Source organism: Canis lupus, chromosome 11 (assembly GCF_011100685.1).
Source record: "Canis lupus familiaris isolate Mischka breed German Shepherd chromosome 11, alternate assembly UU_Cfam_GSD_1.0, whole genome shotgun sequence".
Classification (NCBI taxonomy): Eukaryota; Metazoa; Chordata; class Mammalia; order Carnivora; family Canidae; genus Canis; species Canis lupus.
Genome location: NC_049232.1, coordinates 1655721 through 1668865, shown reverse-complemented (window position 1 = coordinate 1668865; position 13145 = coordinate 1655721). Strand labels below are relative to the sequence as shown.

At 46.0% G+C, this 13145-nt stretch overlaps 1 protein-coding gene across 1 annotated transcript in view; it reads right to left on the bottom strand.

Moving 5' to 3' along the window:
• Positions 1–13145, bottom strand: part of GFPT2 (glutamine-fructose-6-phosphate transaminase 2) — a 41363-nt gene that overhangs the window by 13277 nt on the left and 14941 nt on the right. Inside the window, exons 5-10 of the mRNA XM_038551713.1 lie at positions 11182–11240; positions 10393–10527; positions 8175–8236; positions 5452–5531; positions 4876–4993; positions 543–706 (exon numbers count right to left, since the gene is read on the bottom strand). Coding sequence (XP_038407641.1) covers positions 543–706; positions 4876–4993; positions 5452–5531; positions 8175–8236; positions 10393–10527; positions 11182–11240 — 618 coding nt within the window. The remainder of the gene's footprint in view (positions 1–542; positions 707–4875; positions 4994–5451; positions 5532–8174; positions 8237–10392; positions 10528–11181; positions 11241–13145) is intronic.

Genomic DNA, 13145 nt, shown 5'->3' with positions numbered 1-13145 from the left:
GAAAGGGTAGAGTGAGGTGGGGCCAGGCTGGACGTGGGGTATTGTGGGCTATGGCAGGAAGTATGGATTTTATGCTAAGAACAGTGGGAAGCCATCAGAGGGCTTTAAGCAGCAGCATAAGAGGGTCTGATTCACATTCCTAAATGTTTACCCAGGCTGCCCTGCGGAGAAGGGGTTATAGGCAGACTCTCCCTGAAAGAAGAAGTGGGCCACAGACCCCTGTTATTGCAGGCCTCTGACCCCAAGGAGCAATGATGTCTGGATATAGGAATGTGTCCCAGAGAGCCAGTAAAGGGAGGCAGTGGATGGACTGGTCAGATCAAGCTGGGAGACCGGTGCCTGGCTCTAGTCAGGAGCTCCCCTTCCCCTGGGCTGTGCAAGCCACAGACCCCCCTCCCCTCAGTCCTGCCCCAATGGCCATGGCAGGCAGGAGGGCTGTGGTACCCATTCAGGGTAGGCCAGAGAGTCTCCGGAGCACCCCCATAGAGCACCTGCACCCCCCGCCCAAGGCTGCTGTCCACGGACCCTCAGAGGACACCTGCCTTTCATGATTTGCTGCAGTTCCATCTGCAAGGTCTGGATGGCTCGAGATGGATCATCACTAGCTGAACGCTTGACCCGATGAATGGAGAGCTTCCCATCAGCTACTGCAGCAATGTCATCATCCTCGAGGAAGATGACCCGGTTGGTGTGTTCTATGATAGCGCTGGAGCAAGGAAAATACAGGTGTCACAGATGTGGCTTGTGCTTGACTGCTACAAGACGGCGGTCACTGCCTCCCAAGTGTGGGTCCATATGAGTAGCATTGGATGGCATTTTAGGAGGGACAGGAACAGTGCACGATAAACATCAATTCACACCCCCTTCCTTCCCCCCAGAATTATTGTGAAGCCAGACCCAGGCATCATCTCACCTCAGCTGTAAACATTTAACTTCTATCTCTGAAAAAGGATTGTTTTTTTCACCTACAATACCATGATCACACCTAAAATTAGTCAGTTATTCCTCCAACTCATTGAATATCCAGTTTGTTCAAATGTCCCTAGTAATCTCACAGGTGTCCTTTTATGATTACTTTTTTCCAGTCAAGATCCAGACAGTGTCATCTCCTTTGGACAATGCTTGGGAGCCAACACAGTATTCTGAACCAGGATGGGAAAGAATGAAACACTTATCCTGCCTTTTAAAATGATTTGCCTTTCTGAATACACACAGCATTTATGAAGGCACGTTTCTCTTTATAGAAGGAATATAGCTAATAAAGAAGGAATGATGGTATCAGAACTCCCAATTATTAACAGTTCTAAGCAAGGACCATCAATGACTGCTGAAACCAAGAGGTGAAGAGCAGAGAGCAGCTTTATCATGGAGGGGTGAGGCTGTCTGACATTTAAACCCTTCAATCCATCTTTACAGCCCCCAAAAAACAGACAATAATATATTGTCTATCTATCTATCTATCTATCTATCTATCTATCTATCTATCTATCTACCTGCCTCTGGATGGAAGGACATACCATCACCTATGAAGCAGTCTTGCCAAAAAAAATCAAACCCAAGGGAGATCAAGTTTCTAGACACCTGTGAATGCCAGGGCACAGAAAATATGATGGGCAGGGGAACATGTTAAATGACACCATGGGGGATTCACTCAGCAAAATTGTGACAGTAGGAAAGTCATCAGGACAAATGACTCAGTTTCAAAACGCAGGCACACACATGAGCACACACACATGCACACACACACACACACACACTCATACCTTATAAGGTAAAAAGGATACTTTAATAGTAAAGTACAAAATATGTCCACCAATGAAATGTAAGGTCACTGTGCTTATTTTTTTTTCACTGTGCTTATTTTTAGAATAACTTTCTCTGCATGGAAAGTAGTGATGATTTTTGTCTCACAAAATGGCAACACAAGGTTTCTTTTAAAAATAAATTAATTTAGGAAGCCTGGGTGGCTCAATTGGTTAAGCATCAGCCTTCGGCTCAGGTCATGATCCTGGGGTCCTGGGATGGAGTCCTATTTTGGGCTTCCTATTCAATGGACAGCCTGCTTCTCTCTCTCCTCTCCTTCTGCTCCTCCCCCTGCTATGCTCTCTCTTTCTCTGTCAAATAAATAAATTAAATCTTAAAAAAAATAAATGGAGTTAGAAAAGTTGGCAAGTGAAAATAAAAGGTAATCAAAAACACAAGTGGTTAAAAAAAATCCCATGAAGATGGTGCTTATAGGACCATGGGAGAAAAAACCCTCATTGTACCAAGTGCCACACCCACATGTGCCCTGTGCAGAAATATGAACATTTATAACCCCTAATGCAAAGTTAAAGAGAAAAATGATCATATTCTGTGGCCCTGAGAGAGGTGTCTCCAGACAGATACTCAGGAAGACAGGCAAAGAAGGATGGAAAGCCACTGCACTGGAGAAAAAAACTTTACACAGTATAAACTCATTGTGTAAAAAGTAGAAAACACAGAATAATAAGAGGGAGAAAATGGCCTGATTCCATCTCCAAGAGGTAAGCACCACTTATATTGTGGTGCTCAAATTATAAAACCAGTGCTCTTACATTTATATGTGCATATACATCTGTATATGTATCCTAGGATCCTAGGATGGAGTACAGAGTTGGGCTCCCTGCTCAGCGGGGAGTCTGCTTTGCCCTCTGCCCTCTGCCCTCTGCCCTCTGCCCTCTGCCCCTCCCTCTGCTTGTGCTCACTCTTTCTCTTTCCCAAATAATAAAATCTCTTTTAAAAATAAAATAAAATAGGCAGCCCCGGTGGCACAGCGGTTTAGTGCCGCCGGCAGCCCAGGGTGTGATCCTGGAGACCCAGGATCGAGTCCCATGTCGGGCTCCCTGCATGGAGCCTGCTTCTCCCTCTGCCTGTGTCTCTGCCTCTTTCTGTGTCTCTCATGAATAAATAAATAAAATATTAAAATAAAATAAAATAATTTTAAACTAATAAATTTTTAAAAATAATACTAAGCCCTTTTGCCAAGGAATGTGGACTCTCTCCCTTTATTCAAATCCGTTTCTGTCTTTCACAGTGAACTTTTGTAGCCTTCTCCAAACAGATTCTGGACTATTTTGGTTCAAATTCATTTTAAGGGATTAAAATAGTTTTTCCAGGTCTGGCAAATAGATTCCTTTTTGTTCTTGTTCAAGAAAGGTTTGCTGAGAGTCTCCTGTGCCAGCCCTGTGAGGAGGCACAGAGGAAACGGGATGCATGTGATCCCACTGTCCCATTCAGCAGATAGCTTACTGCTGGGAGGTCAAATTTCCACATCTTCATTCTCTGACCAGCCTCTAGGATTGGTTCCAAAAGGCTTTCAGTTGGATTTTAAAATCATAGGATTCTATTGCCTACACATAGTTATTTCATCTCTTTGTAGGCATTCATGCCTTTTTTCTTTTTTAAAAAACACTTAGGATATTTCATTGAATATAAGGTAATACTGGTCTTAGGGATTGCAATTATTTCATACACTTCTAAGACACAGACATTGCAGCAAATTACCATTGTAAGATGCCATATACAGATGCTAAAATCTGTAAGATAATTGTGTGTCTTAGAATCACCGAGATTGTATTAGCTTGTCATTGGAATGGTCCTCTAAGGAACACAGTTTGGGAAACACTGCCCTTTCCTATGAGCACTGAGTACAATTTTGGCTATGGGCTGCACCAGGCTTTACAGCCAAGGGCTCTAGGTTGCTATGACTCCATGCATTCCAGGAGATCTTGTCTGGTGTCCACCACACTTGCTTTCTGCTGTGGGAAGACCCTACTAGAGGCCGGCAGGAAGGGGGCATGAGAAGTGTTTGCATGGAGAAGATAGTGGTGGTGTTTATGGTGCTTTTCTACTTCAACTACCAGGAAAGTGTGTCAACTTTTCTGAACACGTGTGTATGTGTGTGTATAATTTTTTAAAAATATTTTATTTATTTATTCATGAGAGACACAGACAGAGAGAGAGAGAGAGAGGCAGAGGCATAGGCAGAGGGAGAAGCAGGCTCCATGCAGGGAGCCTGACATGGGACTTGATCCCGGGTCTCCAGGATCACGCCCTGGGCTGAAGTCGGTGCTAAACTTCTGAGCCACCCAGGCTGCTCTGTGTTTAAATTTTTGGTACTAAAATGAGTATGAAGCGGACTTCCTCCAATTTCAGGATCACGGTTTTGTCTGTATGAGAACAAGGACTTTGAAATCAATTGCACCAAACCCCTACATCTTGGCACCGTCTTTTATGAGTGGTCAGACTGAGGCAAGGCAGTTGGGGTACAAGAAAGACCATGGGGCTGGGAACATCTGCCCCACCTAATGGGAGCAGCCTTTGAGCAGCCCCAGACAGGCTGGGCCAGAGGGAGCACAGCCCAGTGTGCTCAGACCTGCTGAGTTTCCAGACAAGCTAGAAATCCAGACTTTTACAGGAAATCTCCCACTTTTAAAATGTTGGCGAATAATTCAGTTATTCTGTGCAGGCCCCAAACACTGTGCATGTCAGGCAACCTGGTCTCTGGTCACAAGGTGCTCACTACAGAAGGATTCTCAGAGAAGGGTCATAGAGAATTGAATCTGCCATCATCCCTGCTCCTTGCAGTGAGAAAACAGCCAAAACAAGGGGATAAATTAGAAACACTGGTGTTTAGCCAGTCTTTTTTTGATTACATAATCCTAGAAAATTAAAGAAACAATGGGATCCCTGGGTGGCTCAGCGGTTTAGCGCCTGCCTTCAGCCCAGGGCATGATCCTGGAGTCCCAGGATCCAGTCCCACATCAGGCTCCCTGTCTCTGCCTCTCTCTGTCTCTCATGAATAAATAAATAAAATCTTAAAAAAAAAAAAAAAAAGAAACAAGGTTCAGCTACCTTGCATCAGAAGCAAAGAAGAATTCCACTGCTTTATCGCCGACGGCATGAAGGCAGGTCGAGCTGTCCAGCCTCTTCATCCTTGTTTTACAGATATTCTTCACATTCTCAAAATTGCCTAGCAAGTGAAGGAAAGAATCTCCAGTCCCATTAAACTATTTTGTTTGAATAACACGAAGCAAAGCTCCAGCTTCCCCTTTGAATATGTGTGGGAGAAATTTGCAATTTTTAGCTTTGGCTGCATCAGCCAAATTGTGCAAATGATCCCCAAATAGCACAGTACCACTGCAAGAGCATTTAAATGGCTGCAAACAAAACAAAACCAAATCACTACTCATCCAAGAGCGGGGACGCCTTTATATAACGGAGCTGCATGCCACTCCCTGGACTTGTGAGTTTTTTTTAAATATCCATAATACAAAGCTTTTACAAAAAATGAAGCAAAGTCTCAGTTATTCAAAAACCGTTCCAACCTGGAGCCATGTGCAGGCTGGCCCCAGCAGAGTGAGGACATCCTGTCTCCGAAGGGGGCTGGCTGCACCAGAGCCCCGTTCAGGTCCTTCTCGAAAAACTTACGTGTCCTATACAAGATAGGAATCTGTTCCGTGGAGAGTTTGTATTTGCTCCGCACTCCAATGAGCAGGGGGCTGCCTCTTCTGTAGAGACAAGAAAAAGTCCGGTTACTCATTGCCTTGCCACCCTGGGCAGGGCTGGATGGCCTCCAGGCTCTCAGGATGGGCACCCACATCCAACCCTCCCCCCAGGGGAAGGTGTCCTATTGAGATGCCACAGATAGAGTCCTTGGCCACAGGAAGATGCTCCCAGAGCTTGAAGCAGGGACCAACAGACTAGCGGGAGAATTTCAGCTTGTTTTCATGGTGCCACCCATTGCCCAGTGAATCCCCAGAGTTAGATCACAGAGGCTGAGACTTTCAGTAGTCCATGGCAACATACTGGAACATTTGGCATCCCCAGCTGGCCTCCATTTGCTGCCATCTCCAAAGGAGGAGTCCTTGAGACTCTGCCCAAAGATTCTCTCCCTGCCTCCATGCCTTTTGCCTAACTCAGTTGTTCTCTAGCTTTGGGGGCATTAAAATGACTGACTCTGGGTCTGCTCAACCTGGTGAGCCACTTAACATGCTTTCAAGGGTGGTTTTGTCTGCTTGGGTGACTGCAGTGACCTGTCTGCATGAGGTGGACCCCATTGCAAAGCGGACAGTGATTTTCACAAGACAAAGCCTTGGGGAGTTCCTGCAGCTGACCTAAGTGAGCACCTGCAACTAGATTTTTTATTCCCAGCCCCCTCTCTGGCTTCTCCAAGTGAGGGGACAAAGTCTATGGCCTTGAAGAAGGTGCTCTGAGCACCGGAATATTTTGGACAACTTTTATTGTATCTAAAGCAAAGAGGTGGGGGCGTCTGACTCTTGGTTTCAGTTCAGGTCATGATCTCAGAGTCATGAGATCAAGCCCCGAGTTGGGCTCTGTGCTCAGAGTGAAATCTGCTTGAAATTCTCTCTCCCTCTAAAATAAATAAAGAAATCTAAAGCAAAGAGGAGATGTGGTTCTGAGTCCAGTGGGGATCCAGTTTAAACAGCCTTTTTAATACTGACAATGAGAAGATACTGTGGTTATCTAACTTTCTTGGCAAACATCCCCCCCCAAATTTTATTGTAGATTGAGGTCTATGTTTTCTCTAAGCCTTGCCACAGATAATGCTCCCAAGACAACCCAAAGATTGCTCTGGGCATTACAGAGCCACTAGTTATAGTCAATTTAGAAAAAAATTTATAGCTTCTTCACACTGCTGCCTTCTTTGTTTACATTTCAAATGGTTAATCCCATGATAATACCAGATTTTAAAAGGGCTTTCTATTTTTTTTAACGACTCTATTTATTTATTCATGAGAGATACAGAGAGAGAGAGAGAGAGGCAGAGACACAGGCAGAGGGAGAAGCAGGCTCCATGCAGGGAGCCCGATGTGGCCAGGATCAGGCCCTGGGCTGAAGGCGGCGCTATACCACTGAGCCACCAGGCCTGCCCTAAAAGAGGTTTCTAAATTTGAGAGGGACCCAGTGGTCTTTTACAATCCTACGATTGAAGGAGCTCGATGTTGGATAGTAAATTAGTTCCTCTCCTAGGAAAACATTGAATCATGACACATTCGCATCATTTCCTGCCTAGAGAGTCTGGCAGTCTGCGAGGGCTGCCTCATCGTCTCTACTGGTTGCCCAGGGCCACAGGTGCCTTCTCAGTGGCTTCCCCCAAACTTCAGAACGAAGCCTGCAGCCTGCTGTACTCCTCTGATCTCAGAGAGCTGGGCCTCTGCCTCATCCTCACTCCCCACCTCCCCTGAAGCTGGAGGGAAAGTGTGTACAAGACCCTGCTCACAGCTGTCTCCCTCTCCTGTGCCCAGCACACAGCAGGAGGCAATGAGCACTCGCTGGCCCTGGGAGAGAAGAAAGTTCCCCACCTCCCGACTTCCTGACCTGCCTGCAGATCCCTGAAGTGCTGAGCTCACTCTGCACCCCTTGCTTTTGCTATGCTGGTCCTTCTGCCTGACTCCCCTTGGCTGACACCTGTTCCTCCTCATGCCCCCACTGCGTTACCCCCCAGCCCCGAATGTGGAACATCAATACCTTCCACCCCACGCTGTCCTGCTGTCCGGTCCTTAAGGGCAGGACCGGGCTAGGGGTTACTAGGTCCCCCAGGGCCCAGCGTAGAGTAACAAATTTTGGGTGGATGAATAAACTAGTTGTTCCTAGTTTCATGTTCATAATTCTGCATGCTTTCTCTAAAGAGAATCTCCAAAATTGACCTGCAACCTAGATATGCCCCTCACTATAAAATTTTATTTTATTTTATGAGTTTATTTGAGATTGAGAGAGTGAAAGAAAGATGGAGAGCACAAGTGGAGGAGGGGCAGAGGAAGAAGCAGACTCTCTGCTGATCAGGGAGCTGGATGTGGATGTTCAGATGTTCGGTTCGTGATCATGACCTGAGTGAAAGTAGATGCTTTCCCGACTGAGCCACCCAGGTGCCCCTTACAATTTTATTTTTTTAGTTTGCATTTGTTGTCAACTTCTGAAAATATGGAGATTTCAAATAAATATCCAACTTTCTGGTTTCTCTTTTAAGAATCAGTAGCTCTGGCCACAGAGATGGTGGGGTACACAAGCCACATCTATCCCTTAGAGGGTAACTTCCAGCTTGCCAGACACTCTACTTCTCCTCTGGACCTCAATCTAAACAATTTTATTTTATTTATTTATTCTTGAAATGTCAATGTATTGTGCCTCACCTGGTGGCAACAGCTTCTCCCGGGTAGTGGATGCTCTTGAAAACCAAAGCAAATGCGCCCTCCTGCAAACACAGCAAACAAGGGTGAGGAACAACATGCTCTGGCCCGGCCAGCCCGGCCCACTGCCCCAGACAGGGGCCACTGGCACAGTGGGTGGGTCCTGGGGTCACTCCTTCAAGGGGCTGAACGCAGGACAGCTCATTCAGGGTGATGACAGGAGGAGAAAGTGAAATAGGACTACATTGAAGAACCAAAGACCAGAACTTGTGGATTTCATGGTACTCGACGGAAACCACCCCTGCCCAAGCCCACAAGGAGTGATTCCCAGCTCTGTGACCATATGGGTGGATGGGTGCAGTTAGAGCCTCAGGAAATGACAACTGGGGCTGGGGGTCCTGCCTGGGGCCTCCGGGATGGTACCTACTCAGGGAGCAGTTATGAGAAACAAAATTCATGACACATGGTACAGCCTGGGTTTAAACCCTGTAACTGGCAATCACTGTGTGCTTTGTGGTGAACAGAAATGAGAATAGTCCTACCTTCTATGCCTGCTATGAGCTCATGCGCTTAAAGTACTTAGAACAGTGGCTGCCATATGGAAAACCCAATAGAGGCATGGGCTGTTTTCAGTGTGATTATTTCTTTAGCAATGACTGTCGTTTGTTCTCTGTGCTTCAGCTTGTTGCACTGTGCAAACCAGAATAAATCTAGTTCTCCTAACTCAAGACTCCAAGTGCTATATTGAAATCCTTGACGCAAAATTCTCTATGTTCTGACCATTTTGTACTAATTTGCCACAACCCTAGTAGACTTGGGTTATGTACCACGAGCTATAAATATGGATCTCCACCTGAAATGCCCCATTTTTTTGATTCCTGGACAGACCCAAGACCCCGCGTTGCCAGTGTGCATTGGCCAGATTGCTGACTCACACAGGTAGAGGGACCCAGAGTAGTGTCCCCAGGCCTTTCCAACTACCCAAAATGAAGAGGCTTCAGGAAGATCCTGAGGATCCTGATCTTCATCCTGCTGGTTCTGGCAACAAAATGTCGCTCTGAAGAGAAAAACACTTCCCATTCTCTGCCTTATGAGAACTCACTGAAATTTACAAGTGTTGTCACTGTGGAGGTAGTTCCAAAATTGAAAATTACAAATGGAAATGAGGAAATACTGTTTTGCAAAACCAAATCGGCCTACTGTAAACCACACAGTACAGTACACTATGCATTTCATACAGGACAGGCTCTTATTTATAAGTGTCTTCTGAGTTATGACCCCCCAAAAACAGGAGTCATAGGGCAAAGGGTTTCACGCTAGATTTATTTCTTAAAAAGGCTCTTAAAACACCAAAGGGTGATAGATTTTAAACCACAGTGTTGTGCCTGCAGCAGCCTCTGACACTGGATGTTCCAGATCCTCGGCCCCAAACACTGTCTCCAGGCTACCGCCATCTCAGATGCCTGGGAGGAGGTACTCTGAAAAGTCAGGACACCTCTCCTCCTCCCTGTACATCTTGCAGATGGCCTGGGTCTGCTCTGCCTCCTCTTCGTGGACAATCTCCCAAAGCATGTGCCCCTTCTCGAGGCTTAGTGTTATGGGTCCAGCCCTCTGGGACACCACTGGCCTCTGTCTCTCCTAAATCAGCACACAGACCTGATCTGATGGCTCCTATCACAAAAACACAGTCCTTCCTCAGAACCACAAGCCTCTGCTTCCACTGGGCCATTTCTCAACACACTTTAATCAAGCTTCTCAAAAGTCCACACGTGCTGTCTCTACTTCCTCTTCTTCCCAACTCTGCTCAGTAAGGACACGTGGTAAACAATCACTTCACTGGAACAGGAGGGAAGGCTACAGTTCGGAGTCTCCCACATCAGTTCAATGGACCCCTGGGTATGTAATTAACGGCACATGAAACACAAGTGACAGATGACAAAGGACCCACCACAACTGAGTCCTGCACGTGAGAGCCACAGATGGGAAGTTCTGACCACAGTTTCAGGCGGTTGAAATGAAGCCAGGCACTCCCCACTTGGTGTTCATTACCAAAACCTCAGGACTTCTCTCAATTCTCCACAATATGACATCTTAAGGACAGACACTGTAGACTAACCTTTTCTAAACTTTAGGTGCTTTGCACATATTTGCATCATAGACGCTATTGAAGAGTGAAGGTACAGAGTTGCTTTATTGACACCAGGTGGAACCAGGAACTCACCAACTGCTGAATGACTCTTTCGACCAGTGTTGAAAATGTAATGTCCTCAGTTTCTCTGTTGTCAAACACATACTTAATCAGCTTGGCGATGGTCTCGGTATCTGTTTCTGACTCAAACTCGTAGCCTTTGCTTTCCTGGAATATTTCGTGGGACCGAGGATCAGAAAAGGTCATTGCGCAATAGAGCGTGGCCAGCTCCCCTCCTTTCTTATGACCCACCCACCCTCACATGACTTAAGATAAGAACAAGGAAAGCGAGGATGAGAACTGTCTGCCTGAATCACACAGCCCAACACAGCTGAGTCATTCCAGTATTCCCTGAGATCATCCCTCCTCAGAAGCCTGTCCTTGCTGTTAATCTGGACTTTGCAAAACAGCAGCCGTCAAAATGATCAAATATGTTGAGTCAAATCCACCCACGTCCCAGCCAGCACCACAACCTTGTCATACATCAGACACTGGCCATCTGCATTCCCACCCCACATTCCATTTGGTGTATGAGTGGATATGCTTATGTAATGCAGACACTTTAATAAAAGAAAGTTCAAGTTCTTTTGATTCTGTGAATCTGCAGTGGCACTTGAAGTACATGCAAATGCCCTGCTATCTTCTCCAGCAAGGTGAGGGGAGGCGGCTGAGCTGGGATGAAGTACACCCGATGCTTGGAGATGTCACTGAGAGTAGGTCTCCCTCAGTTCCTGTCTCCATTCCCGGAGGCAAATGAGCAGGTTGGAAAGCTTCTGGGGAAGATCACTTGAGTTACATGTTAATCCAGGGCAAGTATCTTACCAGAAACTTCCTCAGGTCTTTGTAATTTGTGATGATCCCATTATGGATGACCACGAATTCTGGAAGAAAAGTTGGGTGAAGACAGAAATGCCATGAGAAAGTGAAGTTCAAGTCAGCAGTGAAGGACACTGATTTGACAGCTTGAAACTCTGCAAGCTCTGCTCCCACAGCATCTGCTATTTAGCAAACATCACTTATGCAGATGAGAGCTGACGTCTACCATCTACTACGACTACAATCTAAACCCAAGGAAATACACAGTTCTCTTTGGATAGAAAGTACCTGCCAGCCAGACCATGCACAGAGCTCTGGCTGGTGCCCTACAGTATTGTCAAACACACTTTGGTATTTATGTCAAATGGGGGAGGATGAACCCTTCATTATTCAGAATGAAGATGCTTTGTTTGACCCACATCGCATTATAAAAAGATTTAAGTTTAAAATTTTTGAATTTTCACTTAAAAATCCTGATTTTTTTCTCACAGCCCCTGGGTGGCTCAGTGGGTTAAGCGTCTGCCTTCGGCTCAGGTCATGGTCCCAAGGGTCCTGGGATGGAGCCCCACGTTGGGCTCCCTGCTCAGCGGAGCATCTGCCTCTCGATCTCCCTCTCCCCGCACCCCGCCCCCACACATGCTTTCTCTTTCTCTAAGAAATAAATAAAATCTATTTTAAAAAATCCTGATTTTCTCAGGGGAGGAAGAATTCCCAGAAATTCTGGCATCTCCAGGCTCAGCCACATTCCTGTGTGGCCATGAACACTCCTCTTTGCAGGTCTGCCCGCTGCAGCTTCTCCGGCCTTCCAGAACCCTGCTCAGGTCAGGCTACTCCCTGCACGAGGAACAGCCACCCCCACCCCTGCCCGCCAGCCCTGAGAGAGCAAGGATACATCAGCTTAGTCAACACTGCATTTTCTCAATAAGTAGCTGATAAATAACTCGAAGGTCTAATACCAGCATGAGAAATTTTCTGGGTAAGTAACTCCCACTCCTCCTGAGTTCAGATAATAGAAAGACCCTTTATTGTCCTTGAGAGTCAGTAATTCTACCAGGATGTGTCTACATATTATTGTTCAGTGAAACTTTGGCTCCCCAATTCAAGTTCTTCTTTAGTACAGGCTGGTCCTTTATTCTTTTTCTTTATTTTTATCATAATTTCCTCTTTTATTTTTTTATAACCTATGGTTTACTTTGGGGAAGTCATGCAAAAACTTGGAGGGCTTGAATAGAAAAGCCACGTTCAGCAAGTGTGCTAGGCACAGCTGAACTCTAGTACAGCTTTACATGTATGGGGCTTTTTTTGTCTTTTGTTTTTACTGTTTTATTTGTTCTGTTCTCTTCTCAGGGATACCCACCTGTTGGACTTCTATTAACTGCCGCCATATCCATCCCCCTCTTATTTTTCACACCAACTCCAACACGGTTTCTTCAGATTATTTTCTTAACCCTGTCCCATTTTTTTTTTCATTTCACTCAATTGTCTTAACTTCTCATCGGTAGTTTGTTTCCTAGAATCTGTGTTTTCTTTGTGAAAATTCTGAGTGAGTTTCTTGTGTAATGCTGTTGCTGGGTAGAAGTCTTCCTCAAAAATACGCTCTTTGGTTTAATCCCTGGTGAGTTGCTAAAGGAATTCTACAAATCTCTGCTTCCTTCTCACGTTGTTTTCAATTACTCATCCTGAGTCAGTGCAGGAATATTCAAGTCTGGGTGTGGGGGGATCTTCTTGGAGCCTCCCTGCTTGGGGGGACATGGAGTCATCATCTATGCTGAAGTGGGGGTTCACTGTGTCACCTGGGGTGGCAACATTTCAGGGTACATGATCTTGGGACTCTGTTTGCTCCAGGGGCTAGCGTCTGTATCTGGCTTGGGATTCGGCTGGGCATACATTCTGGGTCCTTAGCACCAGGGAGTCTGCTATCTGCCTCCTGGATATGGGGCACCTGCCCCAGTAGTGGATGTCCCATGGTT